Source organism: Sparus aurata, chromosome 22 (assembly GCF_900880675.1).
Source record: "Sparus aurata chromosome 22, fSpaAur1.1, whole genome shotgun sequence".
Lineage (NCBI taxonomy): Eukaryota > Metazoa > Chordata > Actinopteri > Spariformes > Sparidae > Sparus > Sparus aurata.
Window position 1 is genome coordinate 20,492,111 of NC_044208.1, and position 26,888 is coordinate 20,518,998.

At 41.5% G+C, this 26,888-nt stretch overlaps 4 protein-coding genes across 17 annotated transcripts in view; all 4 read left to right on the forward strand.

Annotated features, from left to right (window-relative positions):
* The first annotated feature begins 87 nt into the window (after positions 1 to 87).
* On the forward strand, positions 88 to 15,890 carry ncoa7b (nuclear receptor coactivator 7b). 5 transcript variants are annotated; one of them, XM_030405737.1, is made up of 17 exons: positions 88 to 277; positions 1,303 to 1,496; positions 6,022 to 6,179; positions 8,225 to 8,295; positions 8,387 to 8,494; positions 8,595 to 8,696; positions 9,066 to 9,191; positions 9,360 to 9,544; positions 9,991 to 10,145; positions 10,462 to 11,046; positions 11,145 to 11,316; positions 11,659 to 11,806; positions 11,926 to 12,048; positions 12,145 to 12,297; positions 13,443 to 13,538; positions 13,978 to 14,051; positions 14,131 to 15,890. In XM_030405737.1, the coding sequence occupies exons 2-17, from the start codon at positions 1,459 to 1,461 to the stop codon at positions 14,264 to 14,266; spliced, it is 2,430 nt and encodes an 809-aa protein (XP_030261597.1). In that variant the 5' UTR covers positions 88 to 277; positions 1,303 to 1,458; the 3' UTR covers positions 14,267 to 15,890. The 5 variants fall into 5 exon arrangements, with proteins under 5 accessions (XP_030261597.1, XP_030261600.1, XP_030261598.1 ...); XM_030405740.1 differs by having other exon boundaries at positions 89 to 277; positions 10,024 to 10,145; XM_030405738.1 differs by lacking the exon at positions 88 to 277 and adding an exon at positions 284 to 703.
* A 1,096-nt stretch (positions 15,891 to 16,986) lies between these two features.
* On the forward strand, positions 16,987 to 19,644 carry LOC115573496 (histidine triad nucleotide-binding protein 3-like). The gene is made up of 5 exons (XM_030404256.1): positions 16,987 to 17,096; positions 18,356 to 18,473; positions 18,704 to 18,773; positions 19,033 to 19,159; positions 19,350 to 19,644. Exons 1-5 carry the CDS (start codon positions 17,007 to 17,009, stop codon positions 19,452 to 19,454), a joined length of 510 nt encoding a protein of 169 aa, XP_030260116.1. The 5' UTR covers positions 16,987 to 17,006; the 3' UTR covers positions 19,455 to 19,644.
* A 723-nt stretch (positions 19,645 to 20,367) lies between these two features.
* LOC115573498 (histidine triad nucleotide-binding protein 3-like) lies at positions 20,368 to 23,249 on the forward strand. Of its 3 annotated transcripts, none has more exons than XM_030404258.1 (6): positions 20,368 to 20,571; positions 20,652 to 20,769; positions 21,531 to 21,600; positions 21,696 to 21,822; positions 22,429 to 22,497; positions 22,636 to 23,249. In XM_030404258.1, exons 1-5 carry the CDS (start codon positions 20,485 to 20,487, stop codon positions 22,474 to 22,476), a joined length of 450 nt encoding a protein of 149 aa, XP_030260118.1. In that variant the 5' UTR covers positions 20,368 to 20,484; the 3' UTR covers positions 22,477 to 22,497; positions 22,636 to 23,249. The 3 variants fall into 3 exon arrangements, with proteins under 3 accessions (XP_030260118.1, XP_030260119.1, XP_030260117.1); XM_030404259.1 differs by having other exon boundaries at positions 23,084 to 23,249; XM_030404257.1 differs by having other exon boundaries at positions 20,372 to 20,571; positions 22,429 to 23,249.
* Positions 23,250 to 25,050: 1,801 nt separating this feature from the next.
* The window catches only part of ppp1r13bb (protein phosphatase 1, regulatory subunit 13Bb), a 30,842-nt gene continuing 29,004 nt past the window's right edge, over positions 25,051 to 26,888 (forward strand). For 5 of the 8 annotated variants that reach the window (XM_030405226.1, XM_030405229.1, XM_030405232.1 and 2 more), the window contains exons 1-2: positions 25,052 to 25,460; positions 25,700 to 25,868. In XM_030405226.1, coding sequence (XP_030261086.1) covers positions 25,860 to 25,868 — 9 coding nt within the window. In that variant the 5' untranslated portion in view covers positions 25,052 to 25,460; positions 25,700 to 25,859. Of the gene's footprint in view, positions 25,461 to 25,699; positions 25,869 to 26,888 lie in introns of all 8 variants that reach the window. The other 3 variants (XM_030405225.1, XM_030405227.1, XM_030405231.1) reach the window with 2 other exon arrangements.

Sequence of the window (26,888 nt, forward strand, 5' to 3'; positions counted from 1 at the left end):
TAGCGTCATGGTAACAAGAAAAACATCTCCCTTTCATACAGTGGCTCTTTTCAAGGATATAATAATGTGAGTTATGGACTGTTCCCTACACCGCGGTTGTTATATCGACCAATACTAATAACCTCAGCCTAGCAAACTTTAGCTCACATCCCCTGGCGCTAAAATTACATGAAGATTAGCTTGCCGCGTGTTTTTACAGTGCACATGACACCAGGGGGCGTAGTAAAGGAGGGACCCGTTTACATTTTAACATTAGCTGTTTGAGGATGCACGCAAGGTATGTGGGCTGCTGTAGCTACCTGTTTTTATGTCGCGTTTACCGCTTAAACGCGTCGTTGAACACCAGAGTTTGGCGTCATCGTTGTGCCGGACTGAACGGACAGACACACGCCACCTTGTTTGAGGAGAATGGGACATACGGCTCGGCCGAATTAAACACCCTTATCTCCGCCAGGTTGCCATTGTCCTGTAAACAAAGTGGCTAGCTAGCGCCGTTAGCATCAGCTGTGGAGCCAGCTGGGGCGGACTGGACCTTGTTCACCGTGCGCGTGTTCGCTGAACGTGTAGTGTGGCACGGACTGTTTTAAACATTAGCACAATAACTGGACATCTGGGTGTCTTTTGTTCAAGGCTGCACCTCAAGGAGAGGCTTCACAGAGGAGTCACCTAGCTCGCAGCAGCAAATGTAGAAAAACGTAGCTAGGTGGGTTAACAAATGTAGCCTTTCCCTTCTGTGATTAGCCTTTTTTTTTTAGCTGTTATATAATACGTCCAAGGCTACACGTGGATGAACTTGCCAAATTTCTCTTCTTCGGTGTGTGTAATCTAATGTTTCGTTTCCTCTTAATCCTGTGATTTGTTTTTCTTTCTCTCTTATTTCCCCAAGCTAGCTGCTACTGCACCCGTGGTGGTCTTGAATGTTTACGTCTAATTTGGATTCCTGCAAAAAGTGATGCAGCCAAGAATAGACACGCTGTTATGCGATGAGACGGGGTAGAGGGGGGGAAATAATTACATAATAAAACACATGTTTACTGTAGCGACATTAAGTAGTAGCAGATGTGTCTCTTCCTCTTCAGCAGACAGAGAGGGGGAGAGAGAAGGGGTTGCGTTTTTCCATCCTGTTGGTCAGCCATTGTCAGCTGAGTGGCCCTACATGCTTATTACAGGATGCTTTCATCGCCCTCCACTTAGGCTGATGAGGCTTCACCGTCAGCTGTACGGCTTTAGCTTGCAGTGAGTGCTGTTGAGAGAGGAGCCCGCTAATCCCCAAAAGCTTATTTCTCCCCCCTCTCTTTGCAGGACAAGAAAGAAGCCTGAGAGCACAGTGTGAGAAGAGGTGGATCTCCCCTTAAAAAGTGGTGTGTGTGTGTGTGTGTCTGCTGGATTGGACACACTGTGGGTGGGTGTTTGTATGGATGCGTTTGACTGCGTGAAGATTTAAGGGACCCTGGCCTGATGGAGAAGAGAGACAGGAAGCCGGGATACTTTGCAAGGTAAAGAGACTCTCGCATGTGTGTCACTCACATTTGATTTGTATGTTTTGCACTTTGATTCGTTTCTTTGTATCCCGGGCTGTACATGGGAATCAGTCATTGCCTCATGAATGACTGCAGATGGTCAGTTTTGCATTCATGTTGAGTTTAATTCTGTCCGAGTCAACCATGTAACCAAAAGTCATGTCTCGACATAGGTTAGTTCATGTTCATGTTCATTAGGGCTGCACAATTAATTGCAATATGACTGAGTCCAATATCCAAATTGCATTTTATAAAGGTAAAATGTGTCACAAAACTGTGTTTTAATGAAATGTTCTGGTGCTGCAGAGATGCTCTTGCCCACAAAGCTTGTTCTCCAGATATAATATGACAAAGAGACCGGGAGAATTGCCACATCATCATGATTTTACCAGTTTTTCAATGGCAATGAAAATTTTAATTTAAAATGGAATCATCCATGATAATCATGAATTCCATCACAAAGCCCTTCATTCAACAATACATACAACAATATGCTTGATTTTCTGGAAATTTAATGAATTCATAATTTATTTGAAATGACTACATTTGAATTATATACCCGACAAATCAAAATTGCTTTGTCATTAGATTATTTCCTCCTTTTTTCAGTTTCCTCTTGGCTGGTCCGAGATCCTCTCCATGTCGTGTCGCGCTCACTCTCCTCCGTGTTTGTTTGTGTTGCCACAATTGAACTTTCCCTCCTGCAGAAGAATGCAAAGCGTCGTCCAAAGGAAGACAAGTGTTTTAGCGTGATTTAAGATAAGTTAAGATAGCACTTCAGACATTTTGAGTGCCAGAAAATGCTAAAAATACAGTAACAGAAGAAAATACAAAAACACAGAATACAAATATGATTTTTTTCTTTCTCATTTCTCTGTCGACACATGATATATATGGTTGTGTTGCACAGCCTTGTTACCATTTAAAGTTTGTTAAGTCAATGTCATTTTAAAATCCCCAGATCACAGAAACATTTGCCCTTAGAAGTCTTTATAATCTGTATGACACGTGACTCCGTCTTTAGTTCCTCCACTTGGAAAAAGAAAAAGCCTTTATTGGGAGAAAGGAGGGGAGATCAGGAGGAGGGATTCCTCTTCCAGAACAGGCGCACAAGCATTAGATTTAATATATAGAGAGGACACGGGAAGAGCAATTGTAAAATCTGAAAATGGCGAAACACACTGAGGGGAAAAAAGTGTGCAAATATATGCAATTGAAGTGATTTATTAGCTGCACAGCAAGGCTTTCATATATCGTGAGTTGCAATTACAGTGTGTTGTCTCTCCACATCCCGGCTAAAATGACCATGAAGTGCTGCGAGGTTCAGTGAATTATGAGCATCACATGGTCAGTTCAATGGGAGTGTTTCTTCATCCTGACAGATATTATAAAATAAATCTGTTGCAAAGAAGTCTCTTAGTTCACTTGCTGGAGTGTGCAGTCCAAAAGTACAATTTTACAAAAACGTCTGGCCTGTTCCTGCTTGTTAGAAGTGACATTGTGGTTTTTTTTCCACTGTGCTGCATGGCCATTTACACCTTGACATTCTGCAGTCAAGGTGCATTAGCTAATTATTTATTCTTTGAATCACCCATCAGTACAGTTAAGTCACCTGTGTCTGATCTGCACCCAGCTGATACACCTTCGTATTATATGTTTAATCCGAGTCATGCGTCAGAGACTTCTTGCCAGAATTGACCCACTGGGATCGTGTCGACTCTACATTTTTTTTTTTTTTTTTTTTTGCGGCATTGTGAAACGCGATAGCAGGAAGTGTGTGGAGAGAGGGCTTGTCACAGCTACGGTGAGGTGAGGAGAGGAGAGGGTGTTCATTTTTGGAGAGCGGGGTGAATAATGTAAGTCGATAAATGAGATTAAGGGGCGTACTGCTACGTGTCTAAAAACCTTAATACTGTTCTTGTTCTGCCATCTTTGCCCGGCTTTTTCTACAGAACAGTATCATCATAGTGTGAGAGAATTGCATATGTCTTGTTCAACTGGTTTTCTTACATACATATTTGAGATTGCTTGTCGACAGTATTCACGTGCCGAGTGTGCTGTCAGTGTCAGAGTTGTTGAGTGCGTACTTGTGATTATTGCTGGGAGGCAATGCACTGCAGCCTAATGGGTTTCATTCTTTTCTTATTGTGTCTCGGGTTACTTTCAGGCTATCGCAGACAGCCTGGCACACTACAAACCTGTGATTTGTCTTGTGTTTTCGGGATTTGCTTATGCTGGTAATGTTGTGTAATGGCGTCGCATTTCAGTCGCTCTCTAATTATTGGGTCTGGAGTACATGAAGTCGTAATGGGATGCAGGTTTCGAGCTGATTCGGAGGTGGCGTTTTCCTATAAAGGGAGGGTGCAAACCTGTGGGGGTTGAGCAGCAAAACAAAAGTGACGAATACGTCGCACCTCTGGTACTGTAAAGGCCGATGCTGAGCCCAGAGATTGGACATGTCAGGAAGGAAAACCGGGCTTATCTTCCAACACAGCTACTCCTGAAACATGCAGCTCTCCTGCTGCTTGCGCCATATGCTGCCCCGCTTCCTGTCAAATAGAGCAAAGGTCGCTGTGGAGCCTACACATGTACCAATAACAAGTGTAAACCCGTCCTGGACTTTTTCGTGTTTGATTGTTTTATAAAAGTGAAACCCAAGAGCAAAATTACTTTCTGATGTCATGGTGAAAAATGTGACAAGTGCTTTTAGGTCAAATGCCTGCAAGGTTCAGCTGCTGATTTGTGAGTTTCCTGGGAAATGAAAAAAAAAAAAACTGCCATCCGTAAAAGGAAAAACAATATTCCAGACATGTCTGCAGCAAGGCGGAGATTCAAAGACACCCAATGTACAGCAAGTACAATGAGATCATGCATAAAACATGGAAAAAGTATAGATTTTCTGGGAACAGGTTGCGCACAAAACACCAAGAGGCTCATGGCAACTGCAAAGGAGCTGCAGAGCACCATGACGGAGACAGAGAGTCCCTGCCACTGAGCTGCATTTGTTGCCTTGGAGATTTCACCAGTCACAACTTAATGGCTGCTGAGAAAAAACCCTCACACGACATCCTGGCCGGTATTTGCCACAAGAAATGTGTGAGACTGAATAATGAAAGTGAGAAAGGGTTCCATCTTCTGATGAGAAGAAAGTTATTCTGAGGCGATCATAGTAAACTACATGCAAATCAGTGTAAACGTACAGTATCCCAACATGAAGCATGGCAGTGGCAGCATCAGTGTTTCGATTATCTTGAAGGGAAGCCTACTGGTGTCTGTTTGAGAACAGCAGTTTAGGAAAAAGATTTGTTTTCCAGCCAAACAACTGCAAACATGAAGGCAAAAGAAAAGAGAAACAAGAGATTTCAAGTGTGTAGTGTCCCCAGTTTATTGTTGTTGCCATGGCAACATATTTAAATGAAATACTGTTAAAATGAATAATTATGCTGTGCATTCATACACACATTTATAGAGAATTGCTTTCACATTTTCTACTCAACAGTTTAAATAAAAGCATAATTATATACATGTGATTAAAAACATAGTTGTCAGACATTAATACCACACTAAAATCATACACGTGGGTCCAATAATGGCCTGCCTGTTATGTTTTTTTCTGGTGTTAGCTCTGTGAAAAGCACGATAAAGAAGTTTCATTTGTTGCTGACAATTTGTTACCTCCGTTATTACGCTAAGATGGATACAGATGAGATGAGAAGGAGGTAGAATAGTAATACGAATGCTAGAGAGCGATTAAGATACTCTGCAGAATGGCCCAGAGTGAAACAGTTGCTGTGGAGAATGCAGATTCTTGAGTTCACGGCCAGATGTTTGCTGCATCAGTCAGAGAGCGGGAGAGCGACTCGAGGCTGTGGGAGAGCTCGGTCTGTCTGCACCCTTATCGACCGCCTTTTCCATTAAGCCACTCGAACACTTAAAACGCTTGTCTTTTAGTTTTTCTTTAGTTTTTTTTTTCCTTTGCCCAGAAGTAAGGCAGAGCAACACTTTCCCCTTTCACTCACAGCTTAAGATAAATCAATCCGGTCTTATCTTTTCTTTACATACTCATACACACACTTAAGGTTTCAGTGGGGGCTTGCATTATCCTTAAGTGCACCACTAACCGGTGGTTCCGCTGCACTGCAGTGTTCCCCCATAATGAACCCCAACAGGGCCTGGAGATGCCATTACATCATCCCCTTACCTTTTCAATGATTAAACAGATGGTCTGAGCAGAGAATCCAGCTGATGCAGCAAAAAAAGTGTGATAACCATGAGCAAGATGGCAGCACTTGTACAGAAGGATCACATTTGAGTCGGCTTCATGGTGTTTTTGTGTTTATAGCATTCAGCGGGTTTATATGTCTGTGCACGTCTTTGCAATTACTGTATATTGATCCTGGCATGAAGGAGTTTATCGTGACATACGGTAGAACGAAAGCGATCAAATGGCCATCACTGTCTTCGGCTTACTTCATCGGAAGGTGTGAACATGTCCCAACAGGCTGAAGAGGCGGAGGCAGCTCAAGCAAAGCCAATCGGAGAAGAGCGTGAATGAGCAGAACCCGGCAATCATCTCCTGCCCGGACATCCCAAATGACAGCGACCCCAACAAGAAGACGGATCTACAGAGAACAACAGGAAAGCCACCTGCAGGCTCAGGTAAGGCCTGCGTCTGAACCTCCATATGTTGGAACATACCCTGAAGCCTTTAGATGCCATAAATGGCAAATAAAATCAACAATATTTATAGAAAACTCCACTATATCTCGTGCAGATCTAGATCAGATCAGACTACACGGACAGCTGGACAGCTGGACAGCTGGGAACGCTCTCCTTGGGTTACATCTGATGCAATTTGTTTGTAACCTGATTATTTATTTGTCAGACTAATGGCACAACACAGCCCGGGTGCAGGATAACAGGGTACAGATATTGATTGCATGAAATATGGATGAAGCCAATGTGGAAGTGCCTTAAACCTCCACTCCACTGGTTACAAAAAAAAGTCTGATATCAATTAAGCTTACTTCTCACTTTATTTATTTCCTTAATCATTTTCCAAATTAGTTTATGGACTCTGTTGTTAGTTGCAGGTCTTCTTCAACAGAGCATGATGTTCATTTTGTAAATTATGTTCCCATTTAAAGAAAAATTGACGGGAAGAATGCAGGATATGCTTTAGGGTGTGGCTAACTTGTGACTGACTAGGTGCTACCACAGCATGTCTTCCGAGTTATCGGTCATATCCAATTAGGATATCCTCCCCAGTTCACTATGGTCACTTCTAATTCCAAAAAAACAAGATGGCGACGGCAGTATTGCCAAACTGGAGGCTCCAAAACAGCAGTCCACAAACCAATGGGTGACATCATGGTGGGTTAACACTCGGGTAAAGCCCATGAGAATTGTAATAAAGTTATAAATATTATTATGGCATTTATAATTGCCTTTGGTGTAATGTAACTTTTCGAAGCGAAATCAGTTGTATTCCAGGCAAGAAACAAGTCCTTCTACAAAAGTATTCGGGCTTTTTTATTTGTTCCAATTTTGAGACAAGCAGTTTGTCGACTTATTGGAGGTATTAGTCCCGCTGTGTTCGTGTCCCTGCTACTACCTGCACTGTTATTTTAAATGATCACCATCTGACCGATACGGCAGCACAACGGTCCTCTGTGCTGGGAACGACCTCAGCAGTTTTGAAACAGGAAGTTGCGTAACCTTTTATCCTGTGCTGTTTTTTACAGAAGGTAACGACATTAAAGTTGCTGCATTCACAAAGTGTGTGATTCCTACGAGCTGGTGCAAATCTTAAATCACAATAGTTGCCTTGTGATGCAGTCGGCTACTGTAGACTCTGTCATCAAGCTGCTTGAAGTCAGTGTTTAAACTGAGAATTACTGAATTAATTGACAAAATAAGCAAAAAAAAAAGAATCTATTCTACCACTTGGCAGCGCAGTTTGAATATCTGTTTTCCACCTTGTTTTCTTCCTTTTGATGTCAGTGTAAGCTGCATTATCAGCATAATGAATCATGCTATGTGTTGCACATATCATCCCCAGCTCCTCCCTATTGATTGTGGTGATAGACTCCTGTCATGCGAGCGGTCGGTCCGCCAGCTGTGTAAACTCTGCGGCATGTCTTGACATCATGACATTATTACCTGCAGCCTATCAAACCAAATATGAAGCTCTGACAAAGCTTAGACAAAGATAACATGTAGCTCCTGTTCTAATTTAAATGAATAAGCGACCATGGTCACAGAAGCGACAGCAGTCCCACCTTTGATGCTCGGTACAGTAAAGAACATAGGCAGCTGGAGTCTGGCTGTCTGATGCTTAGTCATGCCCTCAGTTTCCATGGAGGAGGCAGCAGCAGTGTAATTACGCAGTCAGGGAGTGGTACGCTAATAGCTCCTGTGTTCTTGGCTAGAAGAAAGTGCTGACTGTGGACCTTGTCTACTACAAGGGTCAGATTGTTTGTGCGTGTTTTATGATAACTGTTTCAGTGTTTGTGTGGGGCAGTGTTTTTAAAGGCCAGATAATGACAGGGCAAAAAAAATGGTACTTTCTCAAATGGCAGTTAAGAGCAAGATAAGGTCATCCCTGCTGGGGGATTTCTTAGCATCGCCGTTATCGGATTGTGTTAACTTTCCTCTCTTTTGTTTTAATATCCTCTTTTCATTTTATCTTTCCTTTCCTGTAGACGATGGCTGTAAAAGTAAAAATCAGGCTAAGAGGGAGAAGAGGAGGCCGCCAGGGACAGTGGAGTTCACTGTGAGTAAAAGTACAGCGATGGCACGTCGAATGACATAATGATTAGCGGAGAGGCTGTAGTGTATATACTCATTTTCATCTCGTGATACAGGTGGGGCCGAAAGATTCACTCAACAGCATCGCACTCAAGTTCAACATCACCCCAAACAAACTGGTCCAGCTGAACAAGCTCTTCTCCCGCAGCGTCTACCCCGGTCAGGTGAGAACCTCGTCGGTAGCACAAATAACCACTGCTGCCAGCTCCCTCATTATTCCTCGGACTGTAGCTCACCGTTCGCCACCCATCATTGCTATTACAGAAGCTGTTTGTCCCTGACATGAACCAGACAGAGACTGACCTAAAGTCTCCGAGTTGCACTGATCCCTCGTTCACAAATGGCTCGTCAGAGAACGCTTCACATGTGAGTGCGAAGGTGTTCATTATTTTGCAGACAGCAGACGTTAAATGATAAATTTGGTTTTGTCAAAATAGCAGGTACTGGTGATACAATGTCTTCCATTAGATATGTTAAATTAGACTTACTGATTTATTAGATAACAGGAAAAAGTCTTCTGGTGTTTTGAGCTATTTCAAAAATTGTCCATCTACACTGGGTCTAACTGTGAGGGTTCAAAATGTTTTTTTATTTTCAGTCAATTCAGATTTTCTGTCCTTCAGGATGGATTAAAAATTGAACAAATGGTGTGAGTAAGCACTTGTCAGTGGGAATGAAATGTCTGGCTCTGGCCAAACATTCAGGTCTCTGATCTGTGTCTCTAACGTCCTGCAGGACGGTGTTTCAAACTGCACGTCAGCAACGTCCCTCCGGCGTGAGGTCTCCCCGAACTCTGAGGACGAGAGCCCTGCAACAGTTAAATTCATCAAGATGAGCTGCAAATATTTCACTGATGGCATGGTGAGAAGCCGACGAAGTATTCAGCTCTTTTACTTAAGTAATACTACTGCCAAAATACTCCACTACAAATTAGGTGATAACTGAATCATCCACCTTGGTTATATTGGAGCCTGCAGGCATCAATTGTGCATCACTGCTGTGTCTCTGTGTGTTGTGCTGTTATCGCAGGGCGTGGTGGGAGGCGTGCTGATTGTGACACCCAACAACATCATGTTCGACCCCCACAAGTCAGACCCCCTGGTGATCGAGCACGGCTGCGAGGAGTACGGCCTGATCTGTCCGATGGAGGAGGTCGTCTCTGTGGCGCTGTATGACGACGTGTCGCGCATGAAGCTCAAAGACGCTCTGCCGTCGTAAGGAATCCTGAACACGTTAATTTTTCTCAGTCGCCTCTTTTGTAACTGTCTGTTCAAGTCCTCAGCTCTGATTTCCCCTTTCCGGTTCCTCCTTTCATTTTCATGTTCTTGTGAAATAGAACTGTACAAAGCCCATTTTCGTTTTTGAGGATTTTTACACATTTGCCTTTGTTACCACATCTTTTGTAATCTGAGTTAAAAACCTTACAGTTGTTCTAGTTATGCAACTTTTCATTTTAACTTTTGATTTGTTATTCATTTATCGCTCCTCTTTTAATTAATTTGCTGTTATACATCACATGCATTACTTTGTTTTCGTTTGGTTGATATCATTCTCATTTTTAATTTGTGTTGGACCTTTTTCTTTTTGTTTTCTTTTTCCCTCTTTTCATTTCCATCCTTGGTTTGCGGTGCGGTATGTGTGATGCCCCGTGACCCCACAGAGACCTACCCCAGGATTTGTGTCCTGTGTACAGGCCCGGCGAGTGGGAGCAACTGCCATCAGAGCGGGATCTGAACCCCTTCAGCCGCTACGAGGCACTCGATCAGAAGAGAACGATCGTTTTGGACGACATTGAATCAACCCTCTCAGAAACTGGTAACTGGTGTTGTGAAACATACACTGTGTCACCGTTTACCACAGGATTTTCAGAGAGTGTGGTGGGAGGGTGTCAGTCCGAGGGCATGCTCCCCCTGGAAGAAAATGGTGCACACATTTGAAAGTTAAATGCATCAATCTTTCGTTAATTCTCGATCTTTGAGTTACATAAACATAAATAAGAAGTTCTTAAATGCTACTATGAGAAATTAGAAATAATGTTCGATTCATTATTATGAAACTGCGGCGCAACAAATTGGACTCTAACCTCTGCAGATTGATTAAACAAAATACTGATTCATCTTCTTTATACCAGCGAGCACAGAAGGCGAGCAAACAGAGAAATCTCCATCTGATGAAGGATTCACAGAGTTGGAGCCAACTCTCAACGGGAGCACCGAAGAGGCAGAGGGGACGTCCTCCAAGACGCCCAGCGTTGTCAGCAGGGACCAGCCGGATCTAGGACCAAGCTGCCCAGGCTGGGGGGTCCTCCAGGACAAGTCGATGCTTGGTCAAACTAAAGGGAAGCTGGATGATGACGAGGATGAGGGCGTAGCCCAGAACAGCTCCATTGAGGATGGAGAGTCAATACAATCCTCTTCAGAGTCTGAAAAACGGGGTGACAAACGTATGAGCCAGAAGGTTACTGAAACCAAAGATATAAAACCTAAAGGGACCGAAGAGCTGCTAAATGGCGCACATGACAGTGCGCTAGAGGACCAAAACAGGGAGTTGAGTCTAAAGGAGGCCCCGGAGGTTTGTGGGGACTCTAGTCTGAAGAAACAAGGCCCAGACAGACCAGCAGGTGGAGCTGAAATCAGCGAGGAGGAGAGACGGAAGAAAAGCTACGAGGCAGAGGTGAAGTCCTGGCTGCTGGAGAGGATGCAGGCCCCAATAGAAGGTAGAAAAGGGACTAGATCGTAAAACCCAGAGGGGGATTCTCAAAGTTAAATGTGTGTGAATACTAACCAAACTCTTTCTTTGTCTTAATATCAATAGACATGCTTTTGTCATCAGAGGAGAAAAGTAAAAACCCTCCGATGTTCCTGTGCTTCAAAGTGGGAAAACCAATGAGAAAGTCTTTTGTCTCTGGGATGTCCTCTAGCCCCGCCCACTCATTCGGGGGCCGGGGCAAACAGCCAGAGTACTGGTTTGCTGTGCCACAAGAAAGGTGAGAGGACGATTAGTTCTTACAATAATAAGTTCCCAAACCACATCCCTGTCAGCTGGAGTAGCACATGATTAAAGGTCTCTTGTTGTAAAAAGTGAGATTCCATTTCTATTACATCTTGGGAGTGGCAGAAACTGTATATTTCCGTCTTTTGTTCACTACTTTTAATTATTTAAACTGTTTATTCATCAGCATTGATAAATACCACTACACTTCATTGTCATGGTGGTTTGAGTGATGAAAATCCATAAAGGGATCTGGTGTTAAACTACAACGTGTTTGAGTTGGTAATGTGCTTTTTTTAAGCAATCCGATGGACATATGTGCGCGTTTCTGTTCCAGGGTCGACCATCTGTACGCGTTCTTCGTCCAGTGGTCTCCGGATGTGTACGGGAAGGAGGCTCGAGAGCAAGGCTTTGTCGTTGTGGAGAAAGATGAGCTGGATATGATTGACAACTTCTTCAGTGACCCTGCATCCTGTAGCTGGGAGGTGAGCTCAGTAGAAAAGGAAATGGCCCCCTGGTTTCAGAGCTCTATTTCACCTGAGCCTGTGTGCCATTGATTTTGATCTTGGATGTTGACTGGATTCTATGTTTGTTTGGCTCGAAGATCATCACCATCGACGAGGCCAAGCGTCGGCAGAGTTTCGGCAGCTGTGACGGAGACTCAGTGGACGCGCTGCCCATGCTCAGTGACACCAGCGATCTGCTGCAGGACACACACATGGAGAAGGTTTTTGCAACTAGCTGCTAACCGCATAATGTTACTTTAACTATTAGGAGAATGAATGAAGTTTGAAACACTCATCATGATCTGTTTGCTCTTCAGCTCGCCTGTCGCCTGCCAGCCCGTGTGCAGGGTTACCCCTGGAGACTGGCCTACAGCACTGTGAAACACGGGACCAGCCTGAAGACTTTGTACAGGAGCCTGCAGGACGTGGACAGTCCTGTACTGCTGGTCGTCAAAGACATGGACAGCCAGGTTGGTCAGGATGTAAATGACTGGGGGGGGGGGGTTGCTCATACACCATGATATAGGGAAACAAATGCTGACTGAGTTGTAGGGGTTTTCAGATTTGTAATATTTTAACGTGAATGTGTGACTTTGGCGACACCTTGTGGTCATTTTAAAAATCACTCTAGTTTAAACTAGGGCTGGAACGACGCGACGACATAAATTCGTCGACAATTCGCTGACATGAATAATTTGCGTCGACGCGTCGTCCCAAACAGGAAGTGGTAGTACCTGCGGAGGCTGAGAATTGCCCCTCTCACACAGAGACGCTGTATCAACGCCGCAGCGGCGGTTCGTCAATTCTCTGCTGTTGGTCATTTACACAGAGCGAAGCACCGTTGGAATAAAGACGAACCGCCATGTAATTCACACAGAAAGCTGCGCTGCCGCTCCTAAAGAGACGTGATGGTACACGTCATGATGATGACGTCGGGGTGTTTCCCAGGTGTCCGCCCTGTCAATCTAAACCCGCGGACCGTTTATAATGTGTAGTGATTGAGAACCAGGCCCCCTAAACATCCTGGAAGGTGAAAGAGTTAAGTTTTTCGCGCAAAATTACATTATTACATAATCGCCATCAGTAAACCGGTCGCTGCGTGACTCTGTCACTTGCGGGGACGGAGGCTGTTTTCTGGGGGAAAGTTCACTGAAGTCTCGGTCGGGAGGGCTGACCATCGCGGTGATTTCTATCAACACAATCACTTGAGTGAGTTAAAGGTTTTTGCCGGTGACAGGCGCAGTTTTTCGGGCAGAAATGTGACGAAGAGTTGGTAGGACAGGCGGGAGGACAGACGCTGCTCCGCCTACAACTGCGGTATTTTTTTCCTCATATAAGTTACCAACGACAGTTACTACGTTACTTTTGTTTGGTCATGTAACGTTAAATTAATTGTTAGATTAGTCGGCTAATCAAAAAAATAATCGCTAGACTAATCATTTGAAAAATAATAAACGTTTGGGACAGCTCTAGTTTAAACGTACGCTTTCAGAGGAATTTTAGATTCTCTGTAGTCATAAACAATCACACAGGAGTTTTAACAACTACTTTATGATGTATTTGTTTCCAAGATAACTTTTTTGACATTTTGTCCTGCATTGGAATCCGATCACAGATATTTGGGGCGTTCTCGACTCATCCCTTCAGAGTGAGTGAACACTGTTACGGCACAGGAGAGACATTCCTCTACAGCTTCTGTCCTGAGATCAAGGTTTGTTTAACTGAAGCTCCACTTCCACAGGAGTGCTCAGTATAGTGCCCTTGGAGCCCGAGCAGGTGGCGCCTTGCATGGCAGCCTCTGAATGAATGTGTGTGTGAGTGGGGCGAATGTTGACTTGTGTTTTAAAGTAGGTGAAAAGATTTAGTTCAGGACGTCTCTGTGGCACTCCAGTACTTAATAATAACACTGTTCTGTCACACATTTAGCCTTTTGTCAAGAAGAAAATGCACCTTTGGGCAATTTGGATATTGCAATTTCAGTTTTATTTATGAATGTGTAAACATAACCCTTCAAATGTATAATAAACTCTGCTGAATTGAACTTAACCAGCCTGCATGGTAGAAACCAGGACTCAGTTAGCCTAAGAACATATTTGGGGTCCTTTATTCCTCAAACGGTAATATGAGCATTGTTTGCTGTCTGTTTGCAGGTGTATCGCTGGACGGGAGAGAACTCTTACTTTGTGAAGGGCAACACAGATTCTCTGCAGCTGGGCGGAGGAGGGTAAGTAGATCTACCCTTTGACAGCAAATCGAATTGATTTCCACACCTGTTCCCGAACTCTTTGTCTCGTCCTCCGCAGGGGTCAGCTGGGTCTGTGGCTGGACGCCGAGCTGTACCGAGGCACCACCACCAAATGCGCCACCTTCAACAACCAGCCACTCTCCGCCCAGCAAGACTTCAACATCCACAGCCTGGAGGTCTGGACCTTCGAGTAGCCACACCCGCCCGCTCCTGCTACTTCTACATCTGCTCTCCGCACCAAATCTTCAAACACCTCCTCCTCCCCCTCCCAAGTCTATTACGCATCACTTGGAGGAGAACACGTAGCTACCCCACAACGACTCTTAATGCTCCGTGAGAGGAGACAGGAGGCAGCCTACGCTGTTGTTACTGAAAACAGAACAGGAAGTTCTTCTGTAGCCCGTTTTGAGGTTGATCTGCAGGTAGGTTGGCCAGTTTTAAGTCTGGTTCATCTTCCCTTTTTAAAGGTGGAAATAGGAGTGTTGCTCTCATTTCATTGGCTGCCTTAGACATCCGACAACACCTCCAGCTTTCCCTGCCTTACCGCCAGAGAGAGAAGAATGAAGGCTGCAGGTTCAACTCCCAAAAGGAGCTGATTTTAAGTGTGTTTGTAAGAAGTGTCCCTTGATGCTGTAGGTAAACCTGAGCAGAAATAATGGTTGATGAAATTTGTATGTTTGGTAATGTCCAGGATTTTGAACTGAGGAGGTTTGGATAGATCTCTTTTTTTTTTTTTCCTCTTTTTTTTTTAGCGACGCAATGAATTTCAAAATCGTGAAGGAAGTGAACATTTGCCAGGGAGATTTTCTCAGATCCTCCAGCGTTAAATTAACTTTCACTGCAGGAAATATTCTGTAATTGTTTACAACAGACGTGTTGCACTTCCCCCTGAAGGCCATCGAGTTCTGTTAGTTTGAGTTTTTAGACCAACTGAGCGAGAGTGTTCCATTGCATTTCCAACGTAAACACAAATATTTTCATTCCCTGCGCAGACCAAAACAAGCGGTAAGGAAATGTTCGCGATGACCAAATGTGTTGTATTTTAATTTCGGATTTGTTGCGAGTTCCTCTTATTTTATAAAATATTTTAGAATTTTTCTTTATTTTTGCATTTTATTTTTACATTGGTTTTTTTATCAAGAATGCTGAGTTGTTGTTTTTTTTATAATGGTTGTAATTTTATACAAGTGTCGTGTTGATCATTTCAGTTTCTTATTGGATACAACAAGCACTATAAAAAGACTGCCGTCAGTATTGAGTTTGTTTTGAGCGCGGACTTAATTTTTAAATCTCTTGATTTTTTTAAATATAATTTGTGGTTGTTGTTCAGAGAGTCACAGACAGTAGAAGTTTATCATGATGTCACTTTGCACTACAGGATTAATGGACAGTCAACGTTGTTCCGTGGCCCTTTGTTATCAAGCACTCTTCCAGTGTTCACTTGTTAAGGAATGTTGTTGATCAGCACTACCGGGGGGGGGGGGGGGGGTCGGCTTCTAATTTACTTCAAAATGGGTGGAAAAAGGGATTTTCTGTTTTGTTTTTGCACTCTGGTATGCCACTAACTAGAAGTTCAGATCTACTAACCTGAAAATTAAGCGTTCATTGATACCCTGTGTATCTTGACACACAGGGCATGAAAGTGCATGAATATGCCAATACCGCAAAAAAACGTCTGACACCACTGTTATGATTCCTGCCATACTCTCCACTAATGCCAGTTAATCGCTTCATGTGAAAATGAGCTTCGTTGTCTTTAGCTGTTCAGTGTTGTAACTGTGAATGCTCCCTGAATAATTATTTCTTGTGAATCCAAAACTGCTGTTGTCTGTAATTTCACTAAGGATCTATTTATTGTGTTGTTATTGCAACCACATTTAAATCGAAATAAATGTCATATATATATATATATATATATATATATATATACTATACAAGTGGGTCGTTTCCAACTTCTGTGTCCATGTGTTGATTTTTAATTATTGTGACCACGGATTTTAATTGAGCATTATCATTGTGTCACCAGAGTTCCAGAAAAGACATGGAACGTAAACAGGAAATTCTAATCTTGTTAAAGATCACTAATTGAGAAAGATGGAGCACTCTGTAGATTAAAACTGACTAGCTCAGATCAAAGTGAGGTTTCACTCCACCTCTTTTTTCAGGCACCACACATTCAACACCTCACCAAGTTTCTCATTTTCAAAATTGGATTTCATTTTATTTGTATATTTAAATCTCCAGGTAGACTTACACCCCTTGACCTGTTAATTATCGTGTTAATAAAACTACAGTGGAAAGAGAGCAATCATCAGAGCATTGAATTTGTTCACATTAGGTTTAAATCAAATCTGATACGATATAATCAATGTCAGTTATGGCTAACATTAAATTTAAGATTTTTAGACCTTAAATGTGTGGCCAAATTGAACTGAATTGTAATTTCGGCTTATTCTACAGTATGTTGTGCTCATCCTAGTCCTATAGTTATGCTATAAAACATATCAGAATCGAAATTGCTGTGTAGTGTGTCATCCTGTCAACATTTGAAACCCTCAAAAATAGGGTGTCCTGGCATGCAGATTCAAGATTCAAAGTGTTTATCGTCATATGCACAGTTAGGAAACATGCCTCTCTGTACAATGAAATTCTCCCTTTGCTGTCCACAGAATGCCAACTAAAAGGAAATTTATACAAAGGAAAAGGAAGTCCGTTAAATATTGTTAACTTCTACTTTAAAAGACAGTAAAAGATTCCCCCATTCCCCCTCACCTCTCTGACACCACAGCTGTGAGGGTTTAGAGCTTTTTTAGTAAAAACGGTCAGTTATCCATCTTCGCGCACACATACGATCTTCGGCGCGCTTGGCCCACGAGCTGACGTACCATTTACGGGAAGTGACAAAAAGCCGAGGTGAGGAGGGAGAGAGACAGGATGGCGGGTTCAGGGGAAGAAGTAGTTGAAAGTTGTGTTTTCTGTTTGATAGCCAACGACAGAGACAAAACAACGACAATCATTAAAAAGGTAAGATGCTATTTTTAAACGAACGTTCAGCTGTAGCTAAAGCTCAGTTTGTGAAACTACCACGACTGATTGAGTAAGTTAGAGGACACCTTAGTACCAAAAGTAATGTGGGTTGAATAGGTGTTGGAGGCAAATATGAATTTAATAGCTGTAAAAACATTAAAGTTTAACACAAATGTTATTTATATTTGCACTTTAGGTTGTATGGGGTTTTAAACAGTTGTATAAAACGATGCTTATATTAAGGCTATACCGAATTTCCTCTTATGTCTCTGCCAAAACAGTCAAAAATGTAATAAATAATACAAATTAATAATTACATGTAGCAAATAGATCATCAAGACTAGTCTACATCAAGCAAATGTTGACATAGAGGGTTAAGAATACATCAGGAGAAAGTTATGTGGTTCAACACGTAGAAAAATCAATCTCGGTGATATTTTATTTTTTTACAATATCAGACAGATCAAAGTTTTCTGCTCCTCAGGAGTTGTACAGGAAGTGATAAGATGACAGAACTAAAACATGGAGCACTGCAAACAAACTTTCCACTATCTGTTGCAGATTGAGTGATACCACATGACCTATGAATAAAACTGCATTCACTAGACTAGATTAACGTGTGTGTGTGTGTGTGTGTGTGTGTGTGTGTTTTAATGGAACAGTTTGACCAAAACAGCAATTTCAGCCATTTTCTACTCACCCCATTCAAGCCTCCAGAAGCCCCAAGATCTCAAATTGATTCAAAAAGATGTTTATTTTAAATGAGTTACAGTAGAGAATTTTTAATGTTTTATTTTATTTTTTATCTTAAGTTTAGTCAGCAAATCACAGGTGAAATGATCGTCATCAAGATTAAAACTTCTCACACCGATAAAGCCGTCGTATGAATTCCAAATTAACTCACTGTGTTGCCTGAACGGCTCTCTCTCTTGAAGAATTGGGTCACATAATATGATGGTTACGTGATATAATAAAAATAATAACAATGTAATAGTTCATTTACATTACATTATGTAATGATGTAATCCAAATTTCTGGAAGCCGCGAGGTCCCAAGCTGATTTGAAAACACATTTTTACGTTTTTAAAACAAGTCCCCATCGACTTCAGCGTTTTATAAGAACGCTGCGACACTGTGTAGCTGTGAGGCTCCATAAATATATAGTGGACTAAGAAAACTGAGTATATAATGACTGAAATTTGTTTTTTGGGGGGATTAATTTGTCCTTTAATCTGTGCTTCCATTCCCTCCAACAGACTAAGGAGCTGGTTTGTTTTAGAGACATTAACCCTGCTGCTCCCCATCATTACCTGGTCGTACCCATACAGCACATAGTCAGCTGCCACGCCCTGCACAAGGGACACATCGGCCTCGGTCAGTTCTAGTAGAATACTAGTACACTATTTCTTCTTGCTCCTGTTACACTGGCATGCTACCCTTTGATGTACTGTACCCGAGCTAACTTAGAACTAACTTTTTTTTTTTTTTTTCCTTCTTCAAACTGCTTCAGTTTAATATTAAGCTACTTCCTATTAAGCCTATTTTTATTTCCTTTACTTTGGTATATTATTTACAGAGAAATAACTGAGTAATTTATCCAACAGTGGAACGGATGTCTGAGTTTGGGAAAGCCGTGCTACGAGAGCAAGGGATCGCTGATATGAACGACATAAGGTAGATGAGGACTGGTAGCAGTTGAGTGTCTACCTCTTTTTCCTTCAAAGTTTTAAAGAATATAGCTTTTAAGAATACACTCATTATGTGTTTTCTGTTGGAGAGTTAGATGTGAAGCTAGCTGTAAACTTCACATTTGGGTGGTGTCAGTGTTCTCATTTAAGCCCCTATAACTCTCTGTTATAGGGGCTTAAACTAAATGTACTTTGACTTGCTTGTCAACGTGCTGATCGTAGCATTGATTTGTTTTCTTCCACAGGCTGGGCTTCCACCAACCTCCCTACACCTCAGTCAATCACCTCCATCTCCACGTGCTCGCCCCCTCCAGCCAAATCTTAGAGTACCTGGACCATAAATTTATCCCAAAGAGTGACCGTTTTGTGACTGTGAGTGCTGAGGACTCGAAATCCCCACTTCGTCTCCCCTTATTCTCGTTGATTACTCCATAAATTCTCGTTCCTCCTCCCCCTCAGTGTAATCAGCGGCTGAGTATCGAATGTAAATGTAGATACTGAAACGAAAACATTTGAAGTCTTTTCCATGCCTCGATTTAAACTAGTGTTTTCCTCTTGGCAGGACAAACGTCTGCTCAAGCATCTGAAGAGAAATGATCCACTGGTCAAAGGTTTCAAAAGGAAAGGTGAGAACAGTGAAGGAACGTCGTCTGGGATTAGTAGATGAGCTAGAAGCAGATTCATTCATGAGTTTTTTTGTTTTTTTTTAATGTATCCACATACACGTACGTATGAAATGAATTATGTTTTTATGATGACTTTTGTAAGAACACCATGGAGTGACTCCATTAAACACCACGTTTCTGTGTGTAAGGATCTGCTGTAACATTTCTAATTAAATTATTCATTAAATTAAATTGTTTTTACAGCTTGTCCTTTTTTGACTGAAGAATGTTTTCTAATATGATAATATTGCAATATCTGTATTTTTTTCAACCATGTTGGGGTGGCATGGTCTTTGAGAGTTCCTTTGGAAGCTTATAAAATGAGAGAGTGTGTTATGAGTTGATTATTTTACGATTTTAAAGGAATTGCTTGATCTTTTGTTAAATAATACACTTATTTGCATTCTCCTAAGAGCTACAGTTGATGCAATCATTAAAACTAAAGGTCTTAAGGTATTAAGGTAAGAAAAAAAAAATAAGAAAAGAAATAAGATCACTTGTCGCTTGTTTAATACGTACAAAACCTCAGATTAAAATGACAAGCTGCAGACAATATCCATTAAAGTTTAGCTTTTGACTATGGAAGCAAATAAAGGTCATTTATTTAAACTATAAGTGTGTCCTTTTTATTTAGTGGTGGCATTTCTTCATCAGAAGTCACACGACTTGGATAAATTGGGTCGAGGTGTGTTTCTTCACGCGTATCCCATTGACTTCCCATTGAAGAGCACCTCGTTTATGTCTCCACCTGTAGACATAAACGGCTAATTTTGGGTTATTGTAAATTTATGAGGACATGAGAAAATGTAGTCAATCCCTACGCCTAAATCACCTTAAATCCTGCACATTGGACCTTTAAATGATTTGCAACAGGTATTTACGCAGTTCCAGTGAACGCAGCAGTCGATCGATGAGCCCTGTGATCGGCTTCTTTTTTCCTGACTGAAGACACGCCCAGAGACATGATTCAGACTGGACCGCACAGTCACATAGCTCGTTGTCTATCACAAACACAACTCTGAAAACAGACTGATGGGGACTCGGGACGCTTCTGAGAGCGAAGATTGTCCTTTCTGCCAAATAGCGCAGAGCCAGACCGACACAGAGATCCTGCTCAGCGTGAGTACACACTCGTGTTTCATGTCCTCAGAAGTCCCAACAACTGGACACTCCTGACTCTCTCCCCCGTGTCTCTACAGGATGACGAGCTGCTCTGTTTCCGTGACATGAAGCCTGGCGCCACACACCACTACCTCGTCGTCACCAGGACGCACATCGACAACTGCAAAAGTCTCCAGTGGGGAGACATCCCTCTAGGTGAGGGAGGCTCAGAGCAGGACTCTGGTCTGTCCTGTTCAGTGAAAAAACAGATGAGTCATCAGTTTTTGATTGATTAAAGGAACATTTCACAATGTGCCAGGAGAGTGCCAGGACAGCTCAGTTAGTACTAGAAACTGGAGAAATAACCCTTGAATTCTTGATGTTACCCTAAATTAAAGACACTGCTACATGTGACAATGAGTGGATTCATTGTTTTTATGTACCTACAACGTCTTGTGTACGTGTGTTTTATTTTCTGTCAACGTAACCAGAGGGTGTCCTGAAATCTGGTGCGATGATGAATTGTCTCTAAAAAGGTCATTCACAAACTGCTGTGAATGACGCTGTCCACTGTTATAAGCTCAGAACTCAGTGGTGGAATGTAACTGAGTACATCTACTCAAGTACAATGAAGAGATACTCCATTGGACGGTACTTAATACTCTTACTGTTCGAAGGAGCTAACATGAGCTTTAGACGAAGGCCTACTTTAAAGCCGTATTGTCGTAACGTTTGTACTTGTTAACGCGAGGGCGAAACAGGCTTGTTTTTTGACTTACGGCGGGGAGAGAAGAAAAACAGCAGCGCAAGAATATGATGTGGAACTAAATACCAACATTGTGCTAAAAAAAAAAAAGGTCAAGACACAAAACGAACACCACTATGGTCATAATAAGCTGCCTTCACAGCTGAATTTCTGATGAGGACGGGCTGAAAAAGTATTATTGTCAGTATTGTTGTCATGTGTTTGTTCATAGTGGAGCGGATGGTAGAAATGGGAAGAACTGTACTGGAGAAGAATAAAGTCAGCAACCTAGATGACGTCAGGTGAGTCAGTTGATGACATCATCAGAGCTGTGGCTCGGGTAGTTTTCTTTGCAAACCTTTTTTTTTTTCATGAGTTTTTTTCTTTGAATCTGCAGATTTGGGTTTCACATCCCTCCGTTCTCCTCCGTCCCCCACCTCCACCTCCACGCTCTGGCTCCAGCCAGCACGATGGGCTTCAAGTCACAGCTACACTACGGGCCACAGAGTCACTGGTTCATCACAGTGAGTGGTAGCTTCATTATTCTATGGAGACAACAGTGTGCCAGCAAAATAATTGTCTAGCAGTACATATTGATTAGATAATTATTTATTATTCATTTAAAAAATATATAGGTCAATCAATAAGATGTTACTTTTTGTAATGGCAAAAAACTCAAATAAAAAAATATATATATTTTTTTAATTATGAGTATAATTCAATTTTTTTTTAATTGACAAGTCAAGTGATTTTTATGCTTTTGTTTTATTAAAGCGGAGACTTTAAATGTATTTATTTTTCTATTTTTAACGAAATTCTAAATGATCATCGTCTTTTAATTCTAATAATACAATAATAATAATAGTAGTAGTAGTATTATGAATAAATAACAATTATAATGATGATAAATTATTATAGTTGACGCCTGAAAAATGTAATAACCATTTTGTTAGGACACTCAAGCCTCCCTACAGTGAAGTCTCAAATCGGAAAAAATCAGAAATAAGCCACATTTTCTCTTGTTATGTGTGATATGTCTGTTGTGTTCACTGTCCAAATGTTGCATATATATTTACTTTTAATCACTATAACTGAATACTGCATACGTTTCTTGCGCTGCTCTGTTGCAGGTGGACAAAGTGCTTTCTCAGTTGAAGATTCGTGGCAAAGTCAACTGAAGCCATTCAAAGAGCCTGAAGGTGCAACAGCTGTCTTTTATTTTAACAATGCTAATTTATTGACTTTTTTGCCCCAATGAATGCAATTTTAAAAATGTTTATGATGATATTTAATTGTTATGATGATATGTAATTTTTCTATGCTTCTTGCTGATTCAGTTGCGGAGAAAAGTGGATTTTTTTGAGGATGGAAGCTGTTAAAGTTCAAACTTTCCGAGAATATTACTTTCAGAAGTCATGTCGAAAGATGGTGAACAATCAACGAGGAGAGAATTACAGCTTTTAGGATGTGTTTTTTTTATATATATATAAAACACTTTTAATACTAACTTGAGAATTTATTCCACATATCAGAATGAATTTAACTATTATTTATTACTATACTACTTAAGTCAGTGTTTATCAAGATGGACATATACTTGCACATATTGTTGACATGTATGTATGTGTATATGACGTGGACTGATTAAATCAGCGCCTACACTGTTGATATTTTTGATGCACTAGAGTAAAATCTTTAAATTGTAATTAAAATGTAAATAATCACAAGTAAAACTATATATACTATATATTGTATCATATATTTATTATTAATTGCACTTCACAGACTGTTCCTGTTCAGGATTGTCCTTCCGGTCACTTCAGCCTGACATCATCTTGCTGTAACACTGTACTAATATCTGTGCTGTGCCTGAAAAATTCATCTGGAGAATCATTTTATTATTATGTTGTCGCTTTGTGTCATGAGAAATGCAGGAGATTGGAAAACCAAAGACTGCTCAAAGCCTCGTGTCATCATTAGTTTGCTGAAATGATGAAGAAACTGCCCGGAAAAAAACTATAACATCTGTCATCAGCAGCTCATGTTAGAGTCGCACAGCAACCACAGCAGGTGACATCATTTCTCAGACCAAGCACTTTTCTACCTCACTGTAATCTACAGTAAAACTACTGTACATCAGCAACAAAGCCTTGCTGGCATGTTATCACCCCGGGGACATGTTGACATCCTACAAGCTCTGCAGTTACACAATTACATCTCCTGTATTAACAGGTGAGCTGTCTGGATGAAATATGAAGTTGATGCTGTGGTCCCTATAGGTAAACTTATTTCATAAAACAGATGCTGAGGCGTATCTACTCTGACACGGGACTGAAATAAACCCGAAGGGTATAGTTCATGGTGTCAACAGAGTGCCGGAAGAGAACACATAAAGCAAAAATTGTGCATGAAACCCCCCAGAAATTGACAACTAAAGGGTTTATCCTGATGTAACAAGTCAATTGAGAAAAGCATTAAAAAAAACATTGAATTCATAGATCATTCATTGGACGTCCTATTTACCATGGTTGAAAAAAGGGAAATTATATAGGAATATGCCACCAGGGGGCCCCCGATCAAGAAAAGAAAATGTATTATTTTATTTTTTTTTAACATATTAAATAAAGGGGGGGTGGCGAAATCAAATTCTGCTTAGGGCCCCCAAAAGGCTTGGGCCGTCACTGACCCCCAAGATCAGTCCCCCATCATGTCAGATGACTTTGTGCTTTGCTGATGCACACACACAAACTAAATTTCAGCTTGCACATGAAAAGCCTCGAGCTGTCAAAGCCCCTGGGGTTTTGGGGGCCCTTTGACAGTTGCTCACTTTGGCTGACTGGTAATCCAGCCTTGGGTGACGCTCAGTTTTGCTTCCTATCCAACTTTTGGACTCATTAAGAAGCTATAACTGCAGTAAATGTGTTGTTTTTATGATGGGCACAACACATTTTTTTTTTAATTCCTTTAAGTTATTTTTTAATCCTATTTTTCGAAGTTTCTAATGTATCCTGTGTGGCATCGTCTTCCTATCATCCTTTAATTGAACTGCTTTCATGTGATTTTGCCTTTTTCTCTCGTTTTTTGTTTTGTTTACAGCGTTTATGTCTTTTACTTGTATTTATTATTGACATTTGATGTTTTGCCCTCAAGTTTTGACTTCTCCTTGGTTTGGGCCTCCTTCTGTTTACCTTGAATGATGAGTGTTTATTCTGTTATCCTGTCCTCCTGAGTGAAGCACCTTGTAAAATGTGCTTTTTAAGGATGCTATACACAATATGTTATTATATTAAATAGATAAATTAAAAAGTGAAGGAAGGATTTCTAGTGTAATGTCTCTTTATTCCAGTCAACTAAACCCACCTCTGCAGCAAACCACATACTGATTTTGAGATGCATGTGTGCGACTTGCTCATAAAATTTCTACAAACTTAGTTTTTGTCCTCGTAACCTTTCTGTCCCCCTGTGCTTCTCAAATAAATGAAGTGCTTGCACTGATTACTTACTCTACAGTAACTTGTAAATACTGGATAATAATGGATCCAGAGCGTATCTGCAAGCTAACAGCGACATCTATCTTATCGTTTCGTAAATTATTGCTGTAAAAAAACAACAACAACAATTATATAGATGCTTTAAAAACATTTTTTTAATTATAATGAGTCGTCCTGTTCGTGCCAGCGGAAATCATACCAGCGGTTGCTGAACTGGTATCCTGGCTGGTGACGTGACATTCCTGACATTCTACGTTGCCGTGACACCCTGGCTGCTGCGGTGAAGCCCCGCCCCTCCCACCGTCAACAACTGGATTCCAGCTATTTGTATTTTTCGTCAAGTAGCACCGCTAGCCTGCTAACGATGATTCATTGCGTTCACAAAAAGACGAGTTAGTCACCCCGCATGGACGCTTTTCCGTTTCGGTTCGCTTGAAACACACTCCATCGACAGTTTGCGCCGATGTGCAGCCAGCGCCAGCGAAAGGACCGACGAGAGCGGAGAGATCGCTTTGCGTACCGTCCTTTAGCCGCCTGTGAGACCAGCTAACACGGCTAACACCGTACGTTAGCTGGCTGGCTGACAGCTGGTTCGGTTAGCTCCGTGCCTTTTTTGGACAGTAACGAAGTCGAGATTTACTCCCCGAAACAATGAATTGTCTCTGACATTGGTGAGTTTATTTCCTGTGTTATTACCTCGTTATATCGAGCATGTCATTTTTGTTTTGACTCGCTTGCTCTGCGAGCTAACTGTCTGGCTAACCGTCGGCTTGTTTGTAGCAGCAGCTGCACTGAGCCACGCCTGGACCTTTAAATTAGCGTTTGCGGCGGCGGTATTTTGCGCGTCAGCTACCTTTTATAACGCTCAGTTTTCGAGCACCTAAAATAATTCCACTGCTATGGTTCACAGAGAGGACTGAGGCCCAGTCGGTTGTCATATTGGAGTAACCAGAGCCCATAACTAGCAAGGTGGGTCGACTCTACGGTGGTGCCATTGAGGAGGATAGGTGGGGGAGCCATAAGTCAACTTGCCGATGCACCCCTGGTTTTGACCTGCCAGAGCTGCCAATATGATGCCGGTAAGTGCACACTCCTGGTGTTAAGATGTAATTGTCTTTTTCTTTTATTCTGTCAAGATTAGTGCCCTCAAAGGTAACGATATGACTGCACAGTAATGCCCAAACTACAGCCTGTGTGCAAGGTGGAAATCATCACGCTCCGTGTCATTTGGGTGGTCATGTGTTTCCTCAGCCCCATAGATATATATTTTAAAAAAAAAACATAAAAATGAAGACTCTGATCCTCTGACTATTGACACACACTAGTTGCAATTTCCAACAAGATTGTTTATTCGTCCATCAGCCCTTCCCACAGCCACTCAGCTATTCTGCAGGTGAGATCAGTTCAGATCAGAGATAAAAAGCTTAGCTTTATCTCTTAAGACGTTATCTGATGTACAGTATCTCTGGAGCGTTAGTCCGTAGCTGGAGGAAATACATTTTTTGCATGTTTATGGTTGCATGCCTGAAACAGTACAAAGGGGACATGTACACAGTGTTGAACTTGATGAACAGGAATTGGGGTGAATCTGAAATCTTTTAAGCTATTGCTTATTTTCATTAAATGTGTTGATTTTTCTCTCTTCAGAAAGCTGTTTGGTATATGAAATGTCAGAAAATGAAGAAATGTTTTGTCCTGCACTCAAAGATATTCAGTTCACTGTCACGGAGGAGTAAAGAAACTAGGAAATAAATGTTGGCCTTTTTCCCCTTAAAAAAACCAAATGATAGATTATCACAATCATCGGCAGCTCATCGATAAGTCAACTAATCGTTGCGCCTCTTGAATGAAATGTTTTCCTCACGAGATGTTACCAAATGTGTTCATTTTTGAACAAGCAGAACTGCACTCTTGTCATCAGGATAGGACAGGTAAACTTGACACACTCGACACATTATTGTCTCTTTAATAGTTATGAATGTGCGATGAATAATGTTGAAACTAAATATACACTTTATGTTAATCAGTAGATACAGTATGCTTTGGTTCATGTCGAACTTGTTTCATTCTGTGGTTTGTTGTTATTGTTGAAGATGATC